Source organism: the organism of the source record quoted next, unplaced genomic scaffold (genome assembly GCF_019419815.1).
Source record: "Pyrus x bretschneideri cultivar Hongxiangsu unplaced genomic scaffold, Pyrus_bretschneideri_v1 Contig61, whole genome shotgun sequence".
NCBI classification, from domain to species: Eukaryota; Viridiplantae; Streptophyta; class Magnoliopsida; order Rosales; family Rosaceae; genus Pyrus; species Pyrus x bretschneideri.
The window spans coordinates 619,284-642,400 of NW_025999800.1; the positions used below are offsets into that span (position 1 = coordinate 619,284).

General features: G+C 38.4%; 3 protein-coding genes and 1 pseudogene across 3 annotated transcripts; 2 read left to right on the top strand and 2 right to left on the bottom strand.

Annotated features, from left to right (window-relative positions):
• Positions 1–1,003: 1,003 nt before the first annotated feature.
• On the top strand, positions 1,004–3,649 carry LOC125471768 (annotated as a pseudogene).
• LOC103930690 (protein SLOW WALKER 2) lies at positions 3,591–10,979 on the bottom strand. Its single transcript, XM_009340058.3, is given in 19 exon segments — positions 3,591–4,469; positions 4,472–4,520; positions 4,651–4,873; positions 5,101–5,457; positions 5,546–5,628; positions 5,887–5,976; positions 6,199–6,342; positions 6,431–6,514; positions 6,696–6,842; positions 7,011–7,103; positions 7,715–7,786; positions 7,874–7,954; positions 8,062–8,130; positions 8,873–8,948; positions 9,037–9,094; positions 9,097–9,155; positions 9,739–9,814; positions 10,312–10,559; positions 10,561–10,979. Coding segments are annotated over 19 exon segments (3,087 nt in total). The 5' UTR covers positions 10,971–10,979; the 3' UTR covers positions 3,591–3,801.
• Positions 10,980–11,931: 952 nt separating this feature from the next.
• On the top strand, positions 11,932–14,044 carry LOC103930689 (40S ribosomal protein SA). Its single transcript, XM_009340057.3, has 5 exons — positions 11,932–12,091; positions 12,639–12,901; positions 13,003–13,200; positions 13,307–13,496; positions 13,770–14,044. The coding sequence occupies exons 1-5, from the start codon at positions 11,950–11,952 to the stop codon at positions 13,874–13,876; spliced, it is 900 nt and encodes a 299-aa protein (XP_009338332.1). The 5' UTR covers positions 11,932–11,949; the 3' UTR covers positions 13,877–14,044.
• Positions 14,045–15,590: 1,546 nt separating this feature from the next.
• Positions 15,591–22,757, bottom strand: LOC103930688 (phosphoinositide phosphatase SAC2). The gene is given in 18 exon segments (XM_009340056.3): positions 15,591–16,046; positions 16,487–16,552; positions 16,554–16,578; positions 16,678–16,851; positions 17,023–17,202; positions 17,676–17,756; positions 18,064–18,185; positions 18,472–18,579; positions 18,581–18,842; positions 19,019–19,138; positions 19,226–19,359; positions 19,492–19,589; positions 19,670–19,857; positions 19,949–20,025; positions 20,297–20,519; positions 21,196–21,364; positions 21,448–21,652; positions 22,307–22,757. Coding segments are annotated over 18 exon segments (2,436 nt in total). The 5' UTR covers positions 22,406–22,757; the 3' UTR covers positions 15,591–15,941.
• Positions 22,758–23,117: the final 360 nt, after the last annotated feature.

Sequence of the window (23,117 nt, forward strand, 5' to 3'; positions counted from 1 at the left end):
ATGAGAACCACGTGATTTGGTGAACCCTACCTTTATTAGAGAAGTGGTACAAATGTGATATGAAACATATAATAAGTGTAACATTACTCATATATGTATGGTACTATCACTAAATATAAAGGTAATGTTTGGAAGACAATCTAATTTGAAGCCTCAATCTAAACTATCTGATGTGGCAGCCGACATATACATGTCACGTCACTTCATTAATAACTTTGCAAATTTTTAATCAAAATTGATGATTCTAGAATGGAAAATAACTTCTAGATTTTTCAGATCTCTATTCTCCGTCCCTCTTTCAGAGGATAGAGATGAGGAATTTGAAAAGGTTAAAATATTTTTTTTTGTTTTTTGTTTTGAAATAATCGATTTTGATTGAAAAAATGAAAAGTTAATTAATTAAGTGACATGGTATGTATATGTCAGTTACCACATCAGATGGCTTAGAGAAATAGTTCAAATTAGATATTTTCACTGACATTACCCTAATAAAACACTATATGACTCAATAGGTTTTCTTACGAAGTGAGAAAACTAAACCCTTTATACAGAAAACTCAACCATATTAATAGATATGCAAAAAAATATTTCTATTTCTATTTCTGTGGTTTCATTTGGAAGAGGGTCTTGAGTGTAGCGTATGGAATGAGGTGGTGGGAGAGGGGATGGAATCTAAATGTGAGGTAATGGTGGGCCTCAAGTTAGAGAGCAGAGGGCCCATGAGAGATTTTTTGAGTCTAGGCCAAACGAATGAGATGGTCCGGATATCGAACCTAAGACTTTCTCTTCATTTTGGGTCATCATATAGAATCTTTCATAAACAGGGTCCGACGAATATTATCTTTACAAATTAGCATCTTTTTTTTTTTGGTAAAATTTACAAATTAGCATCTTGATAAGTGGTAGTACACAACTTAAGTAGTTGTAAACATCTTGATTTTCATTTAGGTTAAGCACATACAACTACTGAATCCATTGAAAAATAGTAGTAAATCCTATGAAGCAACGGAGAAGAAACATATGAAAAGATCTCCAATATTGATTGACGTTTATTGGTGGTGATTCATATTTAATAATGCTTATTTGCCGACAATTGCAAGATCACTAATAAGGTTGTGCATAATTTTCCTAGGGATGTGTTTTACAGTAATTCTACAACTTGCAAGTGAATTGTATTGGCGACCCCTTTTGTCTGCTTTTCCTGTTTGCTACCTAATAAGCAATTTACTCTCTGTTTGCGGATAAACGATCCTATTGGTCCGCACCTTTTAATGGACATGGTTCTAGGCGCTAGCTATGCTTCCTTACCTAAAAACTAGATAATTCACATTCTATTAGCCGAGAAGGGCTAAGGGCGAGGAGAGAATCTCAAATGATATGGGGAACCGTTTGTCTCTCGGAGTTCGAGTTACTCTGTTTCTATTTCAAAATTTGGCTAATTGATCAATTAACCAAACTTTTGACCGGATATGAAATCACTAGTGCTCGGTGGAATTGTCCACACCATAGGAGCAGAATGAGAAAAAAAGCCTATGGTAATCTCATCCTTAGTTGCCAAATCTAATGAGGGTTTCAATCCGATGGATCAACTCATCAAGAACGAGAAAGCCATCCACCATAACCAACTCTTGTTGCCGAAAACAATTGCTAGAAGATTCGATCACTAAACCCTTGCATAATCATACCGTACAACCTGCTTCTCGCATCTCTCTTGATCAGTTACTCCTTACTACCCGCCCGCGGTTTTTTTAAGAGGAGGGGGGGGGGGTGTGTGATTTCATCTCTCTTGATCAGCTACTCCTTACTACCCGCCCGTGGTTTTGTGTTTTTTTGGGCGCGGGGGGGGGTGTTGATTTGGTGTTGAGGGTTGTTTACTTGCTGACTAATAAGTCGGGTAGCGAAGCCTAACATTAGATGACCTAGATATAGAACAAGAGCCAGCTGAAGGTGAATTCCTGGCCTTATGCCCCGGATTGAAGGGAAAATAGTGTTGCAACCCTCAGGTCCGAGGGGATCCAGTGCCCAACTACAGACCCCTCCTGTATTCTTGATGAGTTTATGACGACAAAATTGTGGTATTTCTGTGAGTTAAAGAAACACGTGTAAGGTCACGATCCTCCAATTCCCGCGGTCTATATGCTGAAAACCCCGCGATTGTTCAAGACGGTTCGTTGCTCTTCGCTCCATTTCTCTCGAACTTTCCACTCTCTGGTTGTTTATATCCCACAATTTCTCGCCAACCAAACAATCAGAATCAGTCGCTGCAATCTCTCGTTCTATCAAACGCTTTCCCGCGCGAATCAAACAACTCTCTTCATGTAAGAATCTTTTCCATGTCCCTCTTCGAAAACTAAACTTCATTTTTCTTCACTTGGTTCTGTTAATTTCTGCTCCCATTTTCGCCCTTTGCTTTCTCTGTAATTTTCCCAAGAAACAAATAGCTCAAATGCCCGTAATGCTAAAAAATTCAAGCATACAAGCTTGTATCTCCAATGGGTCACCAAATCTTTCAACTTCACCCGTATTTCTCCATCAAATCTCTACTTTTGATCGCTTCATTGCTAATGGGTTGCTAAAGTAAACTTTCTCTTGAATATTTCACAGATTGTACTCTGCGGATTCTGAATCGTTGGTGAAAAATGATCCGAGATGCGGATTCGAGTGCGTTCGAAGCGGCGGTGAACCACCTGCTGAATTTCCCAGAGGCCATTGAGAAGTTCATGTTTCCTCGAGCTCACGAGACCGGTAACGAGAACAAAGGTGTATCCAGCATTCCGGTTGACATTTGGACGCTCCCAGGGAGTACATTTTTTTCTTGGACGTGCCTGGCATCTCCAATCTGACATTCAGGTGGATTAATTAAATCCAAATGTGCACGCTTAATCGGATGTTTTGGTAAATAAGGAATGTCGTGCACTTGTTTTATCGTTTGTGCTGATGCATCTGTGAGGTATCGTTTGGTACGTAGAATGGGATGAAACAGAGTGGATAAGACGTTCCATCCCACGTTTAATGCGCCCAAAACGGATGGCACGAGCTGTTCCACAGGACGAGTTTTGGATGAATTTTTGTTCCGCTCACCCTCTTGGAACGACTCGTTCCACATCCGTGGAATACAAAATTATATTCTCTCCGTCTCCTTCTTCTTCCTCCTCATTTCCATCCGAGGGCATCTTTGCTCCCGCTCCATTCTGTCCCGTCCGTTCCGTCCCATCTGCATACCAAACAATACCTGAGTGAACAAATTTGATTTCGCGATTCAGGTGACGGTTGAAGATGACAACACGCTGGTGATCCGAAGCAAGGGGAAGAGAAAGCGCGACGACAGGGAGGAGGAAGGGTGCAAGTATATAAGGCTGGAGAGGAAAGCGGTCCAGAAGCTGCTGAGGAAGTTCAGGTTGCCCGGAAATGCCAATGTAGCAGCAATTACCGCTAAATGCGAGTACGGGGTTCTGACTCTGGTTGTCGAGAAGCTTCCTCCGCCTCCCAAGCCCAAAACAGTTGGAAGTCTCCATCTCTTGAAGCAGGTGAAAGGCAGCTGGATTCATGTGCTTTGTGTACATTTAGGCTTCTAGTTCCAGGGTTCAGGGTTTATGTGTTAAGGCAATGGAATTCGAACTTGAGTGGAAGGGCAACAATTTGTCCGGACCTACATCTCTGTCTCTATTGTAATCTTGAATTCTAATTTTTCATAGAAAGTAAAAGCCAACGGCAAAAAATTCTATGGGCACAATCGGATATGAGTTCGAAACAAAATTTCCTGATGGTTTTTTGGAGGAGTCCGACGAAGAGAGGGAGGTTTCAGTCGGACGACTTTCTCCTCTTTCGTGATTTCGGCTTCTTTTTTCTAGTTTCCTTATCAGCAGGAACATCGACGTTCAACAGATGCTCATATTCTTCAAGACTAGCAAACGGGGATGCTCCAGACTTCCCTCGCTTCCGTTTACTTTTGCTTATAACATTCTTCCCCTCATCCTCGTCGATGCCGTCATCTGCATCACCTATGTCAATGTCGTCGTCGTCTGCATCACCTATGTCAATGTCGTTGTCGTCTGCATCTCCTAAGTCAATGTCGTCGTCGTCTGCATCTCCTATATCGATGTCGTCGTCGTCACTCTGGCCATCGTCCGCAATGGCATCAAAGTCTTCTCCCTCCCCACTGTCTGAGGCCAGGTCCAGCTCAGTATCACTGACATTAGCAACCAAGTCTTCATCATCTTCATTGGCAATTTGGTCCAGATCATCGTAATCATAGTCACCATCTGCTTCAATAGAAACACCAGCGGAATCCAGCATATTGTCAATCTCTTCGTTATCGCTGTCATCACCGCCACCACCATCCACGTCGAACAAATCTGCAGCGCCTTCATCTTCTGTTGCCTTCTTCTTTTTCTTCTTTGGTTTCTTTGAAGAATTCATCTTGTTCGTATAGAACTTGTGGAAGACAAGATCTTCTGGGGCTACATCTTCTCACCCAATGAGAGAATCTCTGATCCGATTAATTGGTTGGTCATGTCAAGCTGGAACGAGAAAAATCAGTCAGCATTGCAGATTTAAGGGGCCTGTGTTTCGGCACTGACCATAACTATGGTACTCAAATCATTCAAATCATTTAAGGGGCAATTCTACAAGTTCAGGAAACAAGCAGACCTTTTTCGCAGGTTCAATTTGTGAACCACCATGCCATGCGCTTTGCTTTGGTTTCTTCTCCATAAACTTGTCCAGAAAAGCAGTAAGTGATAGGTCATTCAGCGGGTTTCCATTGTAGACAATGTTTGCCCCAGAGAGTAGGGTCTTTGCCATGGTTGAAACCGAAGGGTGCACATGTGAAGCAAGTACTGTCAGCTCCCACCAGCTCACACGATCCGCATTACTGTTTGCTCATATAGAAATGGGAATTCTGAAGTTAACAGAAAATATAAACAAAAATAAAGGGTGCAAAGCATTAGAAATCCTGCAGTGGGTTGTTGTATAAGAAATTTGGTTTGACCTTTGCTTTTTCTCTCTTCATTCTTTTTTTACTAACAAAGTATTATATGTTGCACTTATTCAATATTCTGCCACACGAATATGGATGCTAGCCTGTTAAAGACAACTAACCAATAAGAGGGTTCTCTGTGTCGTGGATCATAGCCTCCAGGCAAGCGAGGCTTCTCGGATGATGCTTGTGGTGGTTGCACATTACTAGCAGGGGTTGGTTTGGAATCATTTCGATCTTTTGTCACAAAAAACTCCTCTGCTTCATCAGAACCTTCACCTTCAGAATAAGAGGCGGTGGATTCGTTATCATCTTCTGAAGAATCATGGTCAGAATTGGCAGCATCATTGCTGTGTGCAAGCTCAACATCGAGTTCCTGTTTCTCTGGGACAGGGGTGGGGTTATCATCAGTTTCTTCTCGAACATCTTTAAAATGCTCAAGTTCATCATCAACTGACTCATTCTGGAGCACCATGTTCCTGCGTGGGGATGGCGAATTAGAAACATGTTTAATTGACATGTTGAGTAAAATCTAAGGTACAGATCTCCGAAATAGCACTAGCTTACCATAATGGGGGTCTTGCCTTGAGAACTTCTGAAAGGAGGAAGAGGCATCCACATGCATATTGAGGTGGCTGCTGAAGCGCAACCTGTTCAAATTACATCATCCACATAAGTGCAGCATAACAATCATCGACCTCTATTTCACAATGCATGGTTTCCTCAAAGAAGCTTACACTAAGATCCGAAACTCCAAAAATCTCCAATCATGGTAACACAACAGATGCAAATTCCACTTTGTGGGTTTTATTAATAAGGTAATTAACAGAAATGAAATACATGTAGAGCTGGCTAGGAGGAACTGTGGTACGTGTGGCAAACTCATAAGACCATAACTAAGTACATACCTGCAATACACGCTTTGCGAAAGCAGCTGCACGCTTCAAGTTCAGATCATTTTTCATTGCCCTCAGAATAAGTCCGATAAACATTTCTGCCTAAAAAGAAAGTCATATAAAGACGGTAAGATATATAATTGAATGAAAGGAGTCAAATTTGTTGCATGCTACCCAGCTCCTGCTGAGGCTAATGGTAAAGTGAAATTTATTGATCTAAAAAGAAGCTTTTCAAAGACTATAAGAAAGTGCGAGAGATGAGTCTTAAGAAAGAGCGTAAGCGAAAGTACTAAAAAAAGCGTAAACAAATCCAGCTCCACTTACCTTAGAAGTATTCATGGCAGCTGGAAGTAGTAGTTTTGAGTACAAGGCCCTGTAAAACCTATCACTGACGATTTGATTCTTAGACGAGATCTTATCGAGAAGCATCAATGCTTGAACTCCTACATTAAAATTCTTAGAATGAACCTGCACAAGTGTCCAGATTAATTTCCATGCACAGAATCAAAGATATAGCTAATCTTCCAAGTAATCACTAGCAAAGCTTTGAGCTTACCAGCTGGAAAAGCATTGGAGTTTGGACCTCAACAATGTCATCAGCCTCATTGCTAGAGACAAAGGGAAATGCTCTATTGACTCCCTGTTAAAGAGACGCAGAAGTAGTCAGTAAGTTCCTTGGAAAATGTTTTTCTAAGCCTAAATTTATGCCTAGCCTTTTGCTCTCTTTTTTGTATTCTTTTTCTCTATGAGTAACTAAAAGCTTGTAAACACACCAAGATGTTCCTATATATACTGTAGACCCAACAAGTATTTGTACTAACCACCAGTAGAGCTGACAGAAGGCGTGAATCCAATTCAACATGAGAATCCGATGAACTCTTATCCTCATTAGAACTGAGTGGCTTTTTAGACCATGCTTTCCCTTTTTTATCCATCTTTTCACCAGCAGCAGCCTCATTAATAAGTACCTGAAATTTTACTTTGTGACTGTTCATTTTCTATTTCCATAATTTAGGCCTTGTGTACTCCAACAAAAACATCATGATGCAGGGATGTAGAGAATGTGGATTAGGGGGACAGAAATCATAAGTGTTATAGATGATAAACATTCAAAAGATAATGTAGTTCATCATTACCTTGAAAAGTGAAAAATAAACATCGATTAAACGTTTTGCCACCTTTGGTCCATCTCCTTTATGAGTTAGACGCATTTGGCTCAGAAAGTTAACCTGCATATGTAAAATTTTTGTTCAACAGTTTGTAAGTTGCACCAATTTAAACTGAATGTAGGTAGTATACATTGACTTTGAGTTCAAATCCATGGCTCCTCAATTACTAAGAATTAAATACAAAAACAAGCAAAGTGGGCATGATCAAGAACAAGAAGAAAATTGCTATTTGCTATATGAAAATTCAGACTAATAGCTCCTCAACATGTAAACACGCGCCAGACAGTATGTCAATGAGCAGAATCATTAAATACTGATGCACTTTGGTCATAGCATAGGATCTCCGACAAAGACATGCATGCTCATATGTAATTATGTTAAGAGGAAACATATCAGTGTGTCATGATCTCATCTAGAGATGTTTCTATGCTTCATGATGTTATTGTCGAGGAAGCCTATTCCTCTCACTGTCTAATTACTTTGGCACGACAGCTTCATATAGTTTAAAGATCCACCATCATAAACACTAAAACTTTAATATTTCAATAACATTTATGGGCAAACAATCAAACAAAATGTTATGTGGCAGCTGAAACAAGTAGTAATGATACTAGCTTAGTCCAGATTATGGTAGCGATTAAATTAATAGTAAAGTTTATAATGGGACATACTGCATGATATTTTGCTTGTGGAGTCAAACGTGGGCGAAAGAGAAAAGAGTCCACCTCGTCGATCACCACTGCCTATTCAAAGGAGTTCTTAGTATAAGATGGGACTGGGAGGACTACTCAGATCCACAAATTAGATTTAGCTAAGCTCAATAGATATACCTTCATGTTTGGATGATCAGACAAAAGGTTTGATAAGTGAAAATCAGCATCAGATGCCCCCTTATTTTTAGGATCTCCCAGCTGTAAGCAACCAAAAGGAATAAAGCAGACAACGAAGCGAGTTGACAATTGTAAGGGGAAAAAAAGGTATATGAAGTAAGTGAGGCAAAAAACCAGGTTAAACTTACTTTGTTAACTAGCGCAGACAGTAATCTACGCTCCTGCTCTGATTTATTCTTTAGCAGCACGTATATAGTCTGGAAGCATTTATTTGTATAGGAGAGTATGGATCAAAATTCTCACATCAGCATATTATAGATGTTACAGACAACTTCACGTGCATTATAGCTAAAAAAAATTATATTTAAAAAAGATATGAGTTACACCTTGGAAAATCATATGAGTTACATCATGCATTTTTTCAGTTTGTGGTAACTTCAATTTTGTATATTTTTTTCAACAAAAAAAAAAAAAAACTAAAACAAAGATAGGAAAGTGGTTGAATCTTTTCACTTTGTGGTCACTTCAACGTTGTTTTAAGCAAAATGTGAAACTTCAGAAAATCACATGAGTTACACCATGCATTTCCACTCAATGGTTGTTTTTATATCCATAACATTGAGCAAACAGATAACAGAAAATACTAATCTCTTATGTGTAAATTCTTACAACAATCAACCTACATAACGGTTGTAATCCAAGCCTTAAACTTTACTTACAGCAAATCAATATCTGAAATAGTAACATGCTTACAAATGAAAATCTAAGCGAACTTCTAACAAACATGCTCCTCAAATTCCAATTTGACTGTTGGTTTAAAGAGGAGGCTTGAACTTTATTAAAAAAAAAAAAAAAAAAAAAAAAAAAAAACCTGTTTCACTGGAGAAAATGAATATTGGAACTTTGTAGCTTCAGGAACAATCGAAAATTAGTAGTCATAATGGGAGGTTTTAAACAGGCAGCAAATTAACAATAAGAGAAAAATAGAGAGAACCCAACCTTCAATGCCTTGTTTTTAAGTTCAGGTAACATATCTTTTGATGCTTCCTCAAGAGCAAAAACATAGCGTTCATACCTGAGAGAGACATTATATGTGTCTTGTTAAAAATAGATGCACACAATAAGGTTGTGGAGCAAAAGGAACAAAGATTAAAAACAAATACCTTTGTTTCAAGCACTCCTCCCAGTACCATAGAAGAAGAAGAGAATAACCATCTTTGTCTCAGGAACATGATTTAATGGCCGCTGCATGAGGTTCTTAAGCTTGCGATCAGGTAATAAGCTGGCAATAGAGACATATATGCAGATCAGAGCAAAGTAAGGAGCAAAAACTCACAAATATGAAGTCAAAGTTCTAAAACAAACTCAAGTGGGCAAACAAATGCCATCGATCATTATTAATCACAAGGAAAATGGCTTCTTACTAAACCCATTCATCATGAAACACACCAAACTAGAAAACCAACAATTCACTTACTTCATGGAGCAAACGGCAATAAATTTAGTATATCATAAAATATGATCATTTCTATAAAGAGGCATTGGACTATTTTCAATTTTTGCAGCAAGGTCATAGATTGATAGTAGTTTCGGACAGGCTTGTTTAGTATTACAAACTTATCTTTCTCGTTTGGTGAGATTCATGAGCTTTCTTGTGTTGTTTGTCATGTGGAGTTCTGTCGTTCTTTTAAATAAAAGTAGTTCTGTAGCAGACCTCACACCTTTAATCCCCCGTGGCTTGAGTGACCGTGGAGGGATCAAAGACTGATTAGTCATTTCCAAGGTTTCAAGACTAATAATGTGTGCACACACAAAAGGATTGAGGGAGAGAGAGAGAGAGAGAGAGAGAGAGAGAGAGAGATAACCTTGTAAGAAACAATTCTCTCAATGCTTCAAAACCTGCAAATGCATATCGCTTTCCCACTTTGGATGTCACCATTCCTACAACAAATACAAATCCCAATAAAAGTAAGATTCAACAAAATAAGGCCAATCAAGGTTCAAATAGAAAGATTGAATCCACACCCAGCTTCCAACAGAACCAAAGCTCTTGGTCAGATTGAGAATTTGATATGAATGATTTTTTTTAATCCCAAAAATCTATCAAAGTTCATCAAGAACTGTGTATACACAGCGACATGAATAAAATTTAGACATTCTATATTGATTCTAGTACATTAGCCTCGGATCAAATGGAACATAGGTATAGGTATAAAATAACTTGGAAACATTCATTGAATCATTATTAGCATTTCTTTTCTTGCTGAAACAAACAGTCACGAAACGATCAATCTAAAATTCTAAGATTCAACAAATATTTTCCGGCATATATCAACAAAAACACAATTCAAGTTGGGAAATGCTTGATTTAAAGCAGTCGTTAACTTTCATCCTCTTTTTTTAAAACACCTTCTACTAATTACAAACTGAAATATTACCTATAAGTGCGTCAAGGGACCTCATGTTGGCAATGGGATTATCCCCAACCAACACCGAAAATGCCGATATCTTATCCGATGCAGTTCCGGACCTCTGTGTGGTAAGCAAAAGCTTAATATCCCCACTCTTCCCTTTCGATGACTCGTAGTCCGCTACGTACTGCGCCATTAACCTCTCTCCAAGCTCTCTCTTCTTTGCCACCACACCCTTCCACTCCTCCGCGTTCTTCACCTCCACTTTCTTCCCACCCAAGCACTTTGCCTTCCAATTCCTCAGATTCCTCATACCACACCCCCAAGTTGTTCGCCGACATCAATGGCAGCTTCGGTAGGTTCTTGAACTTCTCAAAGTTTCTCGCTTTGTCCTTGCTGCTGTTTTCCTCCAGTGAAGAAAGTGTGAGTTTCGGCTTCTGGTTTTCATTGGGTTTGAAATTCGGCTTGTTTGGCTTCTGGTTTTTGGTGGGGTTTGGGATTGGAGCTGGTTTGGACTTCCTTTGGGGTTTTTTGGGACCGGGATTGCGAAAATCGACATCGTTGAAGCCGGAGGAAGGGAGAGAGGTTGCGAGACCGAGAGAGGAAGCGAAGGAGGCTACGTCGGACCGGAGGTGATCTATGTCTTCTGGCTTGCTAGCGGATTTCTTTGATTTAGAATCCGCCATGGCTGGCTGTGGAATGAAGCTTTACCAGAAAAAACAGACGAAGGGGCGGGGATGGTTGTAGGGTTTAAGAAAATGGGCTTTTGATTTGGATCCGGGTAAATTTAAAAGTCGACCACAATCTGATGGGCTAGGCCATTGTGGGCCTAGGACTGAGTTTTCCAGCTTAACAGATGCCAGATGCGACTTTTTTTAATACGTTAAGTACTTATTTAAAATGTTTAAAAATATTAAGATCATTTAAAATGACATTGAAAAATTAAGGAGTTTTAGATACTTAGTTATATATTTGGTGAATTATTGAGGAAGGAAAAGTGAACGGTTCTTATTATAGTGCATAAACACGATTGTTTTTCGCTCATGGTGTAGTCTATTTACAATAGTATGTTTTTTTTTAGTACATAGATATTTTTACATTAAAAAGAGGGAACTTAGCTAAGATGTATAAATGGCAACCTAATTTGGTATCGAATTTGTCATCGACGATATTCGAACCTAAAACTTCTCACTTCCAGATGAAGAGGAATATCACCAGATCATAGTACTGACTGGCTAATATGTTTCGAAGCATCACCAATTCTTTAAATTTAAAAAAAAATGAAAAAAAACTCTAAACCGGCATATCATTGACTTCTACAAATCTATTTCACTTCCACTTTCAGATGAAGAGAAATATCATCAGATTATAGTATTAACTGGCTAATATATTTAGAAGCATCACGAATTCTTTAAATTAAATTAAAAATAAAAAAATAAAAAAGGTGAAAAACTCTAAACCGGCATATCATTGACTTCTACAAATCTAGCCGTTGGTGTTATCCAACGGCTGAGATAGTACGGAAGTAGAAATCTTAGTTCTCCTCCTAGGGTTTTTCGCTCGCAACCTCCCGTAGATAAAGCGAGCAAACCCGCAGCTCCCCACTCTCGCATTGAAAATCGGCCGCACGGTCATCTTCCCCCTCTATCTGTTGAAGTCTCGACGATGGCTACCACCGCCGCAGCACCGCGTCAGCTCTCTCAGAAGGAGGCTGACATTCAGATGATGTTGGCCGCCGAAGTCCATCTGGGCACCAAAAACTGCGACTTTCAGATGGAAAGATACGTCTTCAAGAGACGCAACGATGGTATGCATCATATCTCCTCCTTAATCTTCCTCATTTTTACTTATATTTATGCTTAATTTTTTGGTAATATAATATGAAATTTCAGATTTTTGAATATGTTTTGTTTGTTTTGCGGTGTTAGAAATGGGGGGTATTTTCTAATTTATGCTGAATATGATTTTGCTAGATCTGGTATATGGGTATTATTATAGCTATGGTGTTATTTGTTCTTGTTGGTATATTTTGTTGCGCTTCTTTTACTTTGAATTAGAATTCATTTTTCCCTATTTAAGCAGCTTAACTGTGTTCACTGTAGTAGTTGATTTTAGAAAATGGCTGTGTATGTTATATCGATTCGTTGCTGTCAAGGTTATGCTTTTATTTTTCGATTGCACGGGTTTGTTGTCAAGCTGCACGAGCAAGGAACTGTATGATTTGGGTTGTGTGGTCATGATTTAGTTGTGAAGTGCGATGATACGCCATATGTGTTTTTAAGCAGCTGATTGTTATATGAACATAGCGTTTTATTACTGATTTAGTTCTCAATCACTTATTTGGTCATTTTCAGGAATCTATATCATTAATCTTGGGAAAACATGGGACAAGCTGCAGCTGGCAGCGAGAGTGATTGTTGCGATTGAAAACCCAAAGGACATCATTGTGCAATCCGCAAGGCCATACGGTCAGAGGGCTGTACTGAAATTTGCTCAGCACACTGGTGCCAATGCAATTGCTGGCAGGCACACTCCTGGTACTTTTACCAATCAGCTCCAGACATCATTCAATGAACCCCGTCTTCTCATTTTGACCGATCCTCGAACTGACAGCCAGGTGATGATCTTCTTTCATTTCTCGTGGTTTTGCGTGTTTTGTATATGTTCTGCTTTTTTTTTTTTTTTAAATGTGTACTAATATTCTTTATGCATCGGCAGCCTATTAAGGAAGCTGCTCTCGGAAACATTCCCACCATTGCTTTCTGTGACACCGATTCTCCTATGCGTTATGTTGATATTGGCATCCCAGCCAATAACAAGGGCAAGCACAGCATAGGATGCCTTTTCTGGCTCCTAGCAAGGATGGTCTTGCAAATGCGTGGTTCACTCCTTCCTGGTCACAAGTGGGATGTTATGGTAAGCATAGAATACCAATGTTGAACAATATTTGAGCATTATTTTGTAATTGAGCATATTTAGAATTGTCTCTAAGCTTCATTTTCACCCAAACTTCTTTTTGCAGGTTGATCTATTCTTCTATAGAGAGCCTGAGGAGGCCAAGGAAAAGGAAGAAGAAACTGCAGCAATCGAGTACGGAAACGATTTCTCTGCCCCTGTTGGCGGTGATTGGTCTGCCCAAATATCTGATGCTCAGTGGCCAACCGATGCATCTGCACCCATCCCTGCAGCTCCTGGCTGGACCGTAGAAGCAGGTTTCACTTCTCAAACCTTTTTATTATTAAAAGTTTGTGCTTGAATCGTTGTGCTTGAGTTTGTATTATCTACCCCTGTTTTTGCTGCTTATTTTTTCTAAACTGTTATTGTTTTGCCACGATCTATGCAAATTATCCATTTGCTGTGGTTAGCTCATTTCCCTGCGGACTTTGCTGGATGTTAGAAATATTTATGCTTGCTACCTGGGATTTCCTTGAACTTCTTTGTTCGCCCGTGTACCTATTCTGACTTATCCCGTTTATGTTTTGCAGCACCAATAGTAGCAGATGGATGGGATTCGGCTGTTCCACCACCACAGGCTCTGGCTACTGCCCCCATTGTTGAAGGTGGAGTTCCCGCTCCAACCGGCTGGGAATAAGGAAATTTTGGTCACCACAATGTGTTGCTTCCTTTTTGGGTTTCGAAAAGGGATTATGATTCCATTTCTGAAAAATGGATTGGTTTTTAGACTGTTAAGCTGTAGAATTGAGTTTTCTTGGAGATGTTGACAATGTTATCCTTATTAATATATATGCTTTCTTAACCATCTTATATTGTTGCAAATAATAATCAACAGTGCTTTCTGCGCCAACCTTGTTTACGCGTAGTTTATATGTGATTTTTCGACAGTCACTCCCCCGCTATTGCACCACCACTGCACCCACTACTGTCGCCGTTTGCCTGCATAAACGTCTCTATGAAAGTACGCTCAAAACTGTGGATTGTATGACATTGCTCCATGTTTTTGTCGAGGGCATGAATGCCATGTCGGAAAAACAAAGGACTTTGCATGCATTTTAAGTGTGGATTGATGTTGAACATCTTTGTATTGCCAATCAATTTTATGGTGAAAAACTCTTCATTTGTATTGTTTGATTGATACAAGACTTGGGTACTATTTAGCAATGTGTTAGGTTGCAGGACTTCGTGAATTATCCAATTTTTTTCGTACTACAACGTGTTTATGAGCAGCAATTTGGGTTAGGTTGCAGGACTCTTTTATCTTTTTTTTTTTTTTTTTTTTTTGGCGTTCCTTTGTTCTCAATTGCAACTCTTCAAGGTAGTGACTTATCATTTTATAACATGTTCAGTTTGTGAAGGTTTCCTTAAAAGTGCTTTTAAAATTACTGAAATAGTTTTTAAAGAAAATATTTTTAAGTTTCAAAAGCACTTCAAGTGTTCATCCAAAATCATTTTCATCAAAAACACTTTTAACCATTTTAATATAATTCCAAACGAGTGCTTAGTTTTGGATGAGCCATCCTTTTTGGATGGATTTAACCCCAATTATCACGATTGTGTTGAATCCATTTATTATCCACCTTGTGATAAAATTGTGCAACCCCAAGTTTAACCCAAATTCACCCACAGGTTGGGTTGAGTTTAACCCGACCCCATATTGTAAATGATTACTAGGGTCGGGTTGACCTTGTAACATGCCCAACCCGTATGAGTGAACGTAATGCAGCAGGGTCATGAAACGGCCATCCCTTTCTAACAAAAATAAATAAAATTAAAAATTAAAAAAATTAAAAATAACAGAAAGAAGCACTCTCAAATGTTGCAGACTACTCGGAAATGGGGTTCAACCGGGACACAATCTGCTAGTGTGCCAACTTAGCAAACCAATGCCTTGAACCACACAACTATACCTCCAAGTTGTTGGTCGGAATTTGATGCGCGGGAGTAGGTCGACAAAGAGCTATCCAATCCGATCAACGTTTCAGCTTCACCTCGCTTGCTTCGAAACTCTATTTGCTTTTCTTAACATTTCCAACTGATACCCTGTAACTTTACTTGACATTCGCATACAAGCGGAGATGCAGTCCAATAGCATTTTACTTTTCAAGGAGATAAATATTGGAAAATTATTTTCAGACATCCATTTCTCCTACGCACCTTCCTTTTCCCTCACCTTTAGAATGAATAAATTGAGCGGAATTAAAGAAAGTGCGTAGGGAGAAAATGGGGTGTGTGAAAATCACTTCCCTGACACTACATGATATGAACATCAGCGCTGACATGCACAGATGGGTAATGCAAAGTTTGCTCGATAAATAAACATGAGAAAGAAAATGAAAAGAAACAAAATCTCAAAATCTGAACCTGCATATTGAATTGAGAGGAGGAAATCTGTTGCTATCTAATAAAATTCACAAGTATATAATTTTTGGAGATATTAGAACCTCCAAGAAGCGGTGGAGTTGAGAACTATACGGGTTGCTTATCGCTACTTCCCCTATCATGACAATGGATCATATGACAAGGTAAACTGTAAAGTCTACCCAAGAATTAGTTTTCACCTTGAAGAATCAATTTCTCAGCAAATCCCAGTACTATGCTCTTTTGGTTGGTGACATTCTTACCATTTATTTTCTGTACAAGAACCCAAATCCTTCGGACGGGTTGAGTTAAAATTACGAGGCAAAACCTTTTAGTTAGCTTCAAAGAAACAGCAACTCCCCGTTAGCTACCCAGTCCATGAAGCTCTCTGAATATGTGGGTGTCACATTATCACGACTGACCTCTGATTCGTATTGCTCTTTTCCCTAATAAATCACGACAAATAAAAGACGTTAACAATTTGGTTCACTGCTCTAACACATGGAGCATGGAGTACAAAGATGACCAGTCTAACAGGATATGGAAGTCTATAAAACATCTTATGGAGGCAACAGTTCTGCAGCGATAGAAACCAATTAATACTAAAATTTGAATAATACAAAACGTCAATGGATAAAGTCCAAGGTCCAACTCTTTTCCTCCAACTTTATTAAGCAAACTAGCCATCACCACTTGGTCACTACTGAAAAAAGGATGCTACGACAGAGTTCTACTTACGTAAGGGCAGTAGAATGGTATAACCAACTAATCTTCCGTCTTTTCATCAGGAAATCTGTTAATCTTTTCTAAATTAATGCAAATGGTACACTTTTTCACTATTTCAATATTTCGTGCCAATCCCAGCAAGAAGATGATAATAGTTTACCTTTCTCGTGGATCCAGATTCACTTGCAGAAGTGCTCGTTTCAATCTTTGGTCCATTCACAAGATTTCTCTGAGGAAAGGCTGGTCATAGACCTATTGCCAATCAATTGTCAGTCCTCATAACTAGAAAGTTTTCATGATATATTGCCAAGTCTAATCTGCATGCATTTTTTAGAGGGTAGGAATAAGTACCTTCCACATTCTTCTTCACAGGAGTTTCCTGATGTGGACAACCAGTCTGCATCCAGAAAATTTGACAAGTTGCAATCATCATCGTGTTCATCGTAAATGATATGATCACTCTGGTGACATTCGTGTTCTTGCAACACACCAAAAAGCTGCTTGCAAGGCATTGAGGGGGTAAACCTACAACAGCAATTATTAGACCGGAAGAAAGGAGTTATTGTAGGCTTAAAGATAGAACAACCATCAAATTTATTGGCTTAGAAAAACTAGAATGTTTTTGTTTGGCCATTAGAAACCTGATATTGTTACAACAGCTGGTAAACAAGTATATGAATTGCAACGCAAGCATACCTGCTATAGGATATCTCACTTTCGCAAGTTGAGATTGCTGGTGCAGACTCTGAAATTGCTCTGTTACTTCCTTGTGCGATTTCAGACAAAGGTTGATTGTGCCCAACATCTGTGCTTGCCATAGGTGAATCACTTTCACTGACAATATGGCCCTCAGATAGTGACCTTTTGATAAACGACCTAAATACATAGAAATTCATCTTGAATGTCATATGTAGAGCAAGTCATAGGCTATTTATTCCTCGTGATAATATCAAACAAACAAAAACCGCAATATTGATTTTTTTTTTTCTTTTTCTTTTTCTTTTTCTTTTCTGCTAATAAGAAACCATAGTATTAATCTACTCATCTTTCTAATAGAGTCATAAGCTGAGAATTATTGTCACCCTAAATATCATCCACCGAGATATCAGATATCTTGAACTTAAAATTGAAAAACGTTTTAGACCCATCATAACCCACCACCAAAATACCAATATTGCCCCAACTAACCACTATCTCCCACCCACGTGGGACACTATTCTCCAACAAAAGTAAAACATTGACGTATGGATACGTGTGTGCATATATTTTCTTTTTACAATGGTGGTCTCCCTATTTCGACTGCCAAGAATGAACATATAGCATTGTCATTAGCAAAATTAGGGTCATACCTCCCAACATTGTAGTGCTGATCCGAATTCAATTCCCACAGTTGTGGTTTACCCGGTTGTGGTTGAAAGTACCCTAGGAATCTGCAGAATTATACAGTGAAATAGTGCACCTGTTAGCCTACATTACTCAAGTTGACACGCCCCGATCCCAATGTCCGAGGGACATCGGGATGGTCACGTGCTAGCCGACACCCAAGGGTGACGCAAGCCATTAAGCGAAATTTATATGCATGTTCACATGTTCTCAGCATTTGCATTAATTAAATGGCTTTTGTCACCCTCGGGTGTCAACCAGCATGTGGTCATCCAAATGTCCCATGGACATCGAGATCGGGGTGTGTCACAAATGCAGATGGACCAAGTATAAGAGTGGCATCTTTTGACTTACACATTAATAGCATCTTGTTTCACACCATCCACGTAAGTATTACTGTAGAACCGCTGTATAGTTCTAAAGAACTCCTGGGACTGCGTTGCTGCCTTCCACTGGCCTCTAGTCTCAGAGAATATCTGTTTCAGATCAACAAAAAACATAAAAATCAACCGACGCAATACGACCATTTATAGGGCCAAGGTATTGGGAAAAGGCAGAGCAACCTTAAAACCCTGGAACGTGTAACCAGAATATCACAGGGGAGGATCCACCAATAAACAAATATAAGATACATAAATGATTTCAAGGTAACTTAGTTAAAATTACTACTTCCATCTTCCCAGTTTTAATCCATCACGTTACTTTTATTTACCGGATACCAGCAGTGGAAGTTGAGATCTAGAATCATGTATTTTAAGTTACCTTATTATGCGCTGGAGAGCCGCCATATTGTAGTGCAAGTATGTCACCCATTGACTCATAAACTCTCATCAAGTCCTCAGCCAGAGGGTTATCCAGATCAATATCCGGATGATTCTATAAATCCTAAAGCATGCAGCTGATGTCCAAGAGCAACTAGCCCATAAGAATATTGGGCCACATTTGTGCGATCTAAACAGTCTATGCAATTGGTCCTGAGGACTCCTTTCTGAAACAGCATGCTTGTGATATTGCAATTCATGCTTGCACCATCACCATCACTACCATTGCTAATTTCTGCTTCTCGGCTATCAGCATCCTCATCTTTACTTGAACAGCTATGGGACAAGCAGTCATCAGCATCATCATTTTTCCTGCATCTCATCAAAATTGTCAGCATTGTAAATAGCTTGCAAGTGCTTTTGTGCACACAATACTTCCAAATGCCTGCTATTGTATATAATGATATATAAAACTACTGGACAACAAAGCATATAACAAGGAATACCAAGCTGAAAAAGCAATATCTTGAGTCTTGATAAGAACTTACTCAAAGCCAGATAATCCCTCAGGCCTAAAAATGGGGTTTACTTGACAATAGAAGATTCCGGTCAATCCCAATGCATATGTAGCAACTTTTCCGAGATGTGCCAATACATTGGTAGCTTTGCTGTAAATGATACAGTTCAATTAATCCCAACCATAATTTTAACTAAAGACATTCTTTCTACCTATAGGAAAAGGGAAAGTCAAGTACCTTCTGGCATGTTTGTGCAGATCCCAATGGAGAAACCTCAGGCGACTCTCTTTTGGTAAACTCCTATTGATAAATCTGATGGCATGTGAAAACTCTGCACGGAGAATTGTTTCTCGAGGTTTCTTCTCATTTGTCTGAAAAGAACAATCAATTATAGGAGAAAAGATGAGAAGAGAGTTGGAAGGACGATCAGATTTAGTTTAAAATTTATACACAAGGATAGCAAAACGAGAAGCATTGATGCCTGTAAAATAAACTAGTGCTACCTTAATCAGATTCAAAATAATTATTGGGTCTCCATATCTCTGGACAAGATTTTCAAAATGAAGTCTTGTGGCCTCGTAGTTATGATCCTTCCTTGATACTGGCAAAAGATAAAATATCAGTGGAATATATGAGAACCTGCCACAGAAAATAAAACAAGTGGGTTCGCCGGAGTCATACGTATTATGTCAGGTTTGATATTTAGTCGAGAGGTTTCCTGGGACCAGAAAAGGGGAATTGATCCTCGGTGCTGCACAACAGAACTTATTCGTACTGGGTGTCCTTCAGGAGCATCTTCAATAACAAGCTGTTCTGTCTCAACATCATTAGCTACTTTACCTTTCTCATTTACACCTCGCTTTAGATATCTGCACACACGGGAATGCAAATGTATATTTGTAAGGAACTTAGCAGTAACCATTAATTAATACAGAAAACAGGCAGTAGCAGTGTCCAAACCTGGTGCCAGCAAAGTGACGTGAACGTCTGGCAATGAGGGTCAACTTGAAATCCCTGCCAGATACAGAAAGATTCACCTGGATACCAAAGCACGAAGCCATTGAAAATATTACCCAAAAATGTACCAAACAATGCGCACAAGGTTTCTTCAAGAAAAACTTTTAAGGAAGAAATTTTGCATTAATCACTATATATCATAACAGCAACCAAGATTACTTTGAATAATTAGAAAAGACTCATCACATAAAGGAATAATAAGCTTAGAACTAAATGCAAAACAAAATTCCGGGAAGCGATCAATAAATTTCTAGTTTGAAGTAGTGCCAATGATGGATTTGGCGTTCTTACCTGTTTAAAGAATCCATACACTAAAGCAACTGTCCAGAGAGTATTCTTCAGATAATATCGGATTCCATGTGTCAAATACTCATTCCAAACAAACATTGTTTCATAAAGGGATGATCCCGTCCTCCTATCACATATATTCTTTTGAAGACTAAACATAATATTGTATGAATAGCTGAAAAAGAAGTCCTTTGTGAGGTCCAACGTGCATAGGAGCTTCTTGTATCTATTTCAACAAGAAAAGGAAAATGAGGAATAATATATATCGATAATTAACTTTATAAGTAAAAAAAAAAAAAAAAAAAGCGAAAATATACTGATGAAACAACTATTTGAAGTAAAGATATTAACCAGAAGGGGAAAAAAAGGAGAAAAGGAAAGAAAGCGGTTTTCCCCATGAAAAACCTGATGATACCTTGCCTCATTACATTTACATCACAATGGCAATGAAGTTTGCCCCTGCATATTTGCAGGATTTGGACTGGAAAGGCAAGTGACAATAGCCCCTAAAAAGCAGTATTAACAATGAAGGATCTAACAACGAAGATTTCGTATATGCCAAATTAATAGTCCACAAGATTCATTATTTGCCTTATCTTAGCAAAGACATACTAAGGTAGAAGAAGAACAAGAACCAAGTCTGAATTGAGAAGGTCCACACCATTAATATCGCATTGAAGGGTGTATTAACTATTAACAATGGAGTACAGAGATTACCTCCACAGTGAAGAACTTTTTACTACTATACTAGCCAAGTTAATTGAAACCTAAATAACATAACACCATGGCACGGTTCTTATAGAAATACAAATTGGCAATTTAAAACTCTGAATACTACTCCCTTAAATCGCTTTAAAAGTACCAAGTACATATTACATTTACATGCAAAATGGACAAAAGACCTGTTCTCATCATTCTTAGAATTGGCCAATTTTGACCGCACGGCAGGATTTGGAACTGGAATCATCTCGCTCTTGGAAATTGCATAGATCGTATGGCCACAAATAGTGCCAATTTTCCTTCTTTTTGTAATAATTATCATGTAATAAGGTCCCAGAAATTTCACGAACCCTAAAATCAGAAGAAAATATCTTCAGATTTAAATTAAGACCAAAAGATGTGCAAAGGTATAAAACCATGCAAAGAAGTCCTACCAACAATTCCATAACAATTGGTGATAAGTTTAAGTCCACCCATTGACTTGTTTCCTTCATCTATCCGTTTCAGGAGGTCGTAGCACTCATTATCCGAGTATGTTGCAGGATCTTCAAGAATGTTTAACTCAGATGGATCCAATCTGTTAATCTTTAGAACCCTCCAAAAGGTTCTGCATTTGTCTCTTCCTATCAAATAAAAATTCTGTTGCATACAAAATGTCATTAATAATCGGCTAGTCTCAACAATTGGCACAACAAAGAGGTGAAACAAAGAAACGAAGCAACGACTTTACACTATTTTTTCTATATTCCTAAAATGAGAGCAACAAAACAGACAGCTTTCAACAACCAAATCCATCAACATTCAGTTTCTATCCGAAAGATTTGAAAATACATGAGATTTCCAAATCAAACAGGAATGGAAAGATATCATAGCAATATATTCAAGCTTCAATGACAGAATTTTCAATAACAAATCAAATTAAATTGACAGCGGGTCAAGATTTGCAAAGACTCCTGAAGCAGCACAAAAAAAGATTCAATACCAAAACATCAAGAAATCCGCATCAACAAAATTCAATGTATACGAACTCAAACTAAATAATACTCAAAAACTCAAATCATAAAGTTGACTAAAATTAAGTTCTGAACAATCAAAATCAAAACTTGAAAACCGTTCACATCTCACATATTTGTCCTTCAAGTCAAATCCAGCTTCACAAGACTAACATTAGCAATTTAGCAGGATTCATCTTATGCATTCCTTAAAATCAAAAGCAGATCAAACCTTAAAAAACAAGACACATTCAATTCAAAGCATATACAGAAAACATTATATTTAGCAAAAATCTAGTACCGAGCGGGTTTCGTAGAGCTTGAACTTCTGCAAAAAGCAGGAACTGGGTTGTTCCGGGTTGACCCGATTACGAGGGAGTTGCCCCGTCCCGGAGTTCATGATTTCGGATCAACCCGAGCCTCAAAAAGCCCGGGCAAAAAGGCTTATTGCTTTCCAAACCTGTTTAGCACTTGAATTTCAAAACCCAACTCCCTTCACTGCTCAAAAGCTCCAAAAACCTCAAACTTGTACACACAGCACACATACAAACATATACATATATATAAAAACGTACACAATGAGAGACGGAGAGTCAATAATTATATATATGTATGTACATATATGTTTCTGAAATTCAGAGTACAACAAAGTTTTGAAAGAGCAAAAGGGAAACTAAAATTACAAACAAAAAAGCTAAGAGCCTGGAAGAACAAAGAAACTATCTTTCTCCTCTCTTTCTCTCTCTCTCTCTCTCTGTGAAAGTCTCTGACTTTGTGTTTTGCTTATCAAGCAAAGCAGACAGAGGGAGAAAGCGTCTCCCTCAGATCCTCAGGAAACACAGAGAAAGGCAATGACAGCTTCCGCTTCTGTATCCACACAAAAAAAACAATATTAACAATAATTGATAATAATGCCTCATATATACACATTTATTTTATAATTAAATAAAGAAAATCCGATTTCCCTTGCTGATTTTGAAATTTCTCTTCTTTTTTTATTTTTTGTTTTAATTTTCTCAAAAAATTCGTGACCCACCGAGTCAACACATGATTTACCAATTTTATTTATTTTTATTTTGGAATTTTGATATGGTAATTATTGTGAATAAAAA

Excerpts from the sequence above, each read along its gene's own strand:
- LOC103930689 (XM_009340057.3), top strand. The coding sequence starts at position 11,950 with ATGGCTACCACCGCCGCAGCACCGCGTCAGCTCTCTCAGAAGGAGGCT. Across the intron at positions 12,092-12,638 it reads CTTCAAGAGACGCAACGATG|GAATCTATATCATTAATCTT; the intron begins GTATGCATCATA and ends GGTCATTTTCAG. Across the intron at positions 12,902-13,002 it reads ATCCTCGAACTGACAGCCAG|CCTATTAAGGAAGCTGCTCT; the intron begins GTGATGATCTTC and ends ATGCATCGGCAG.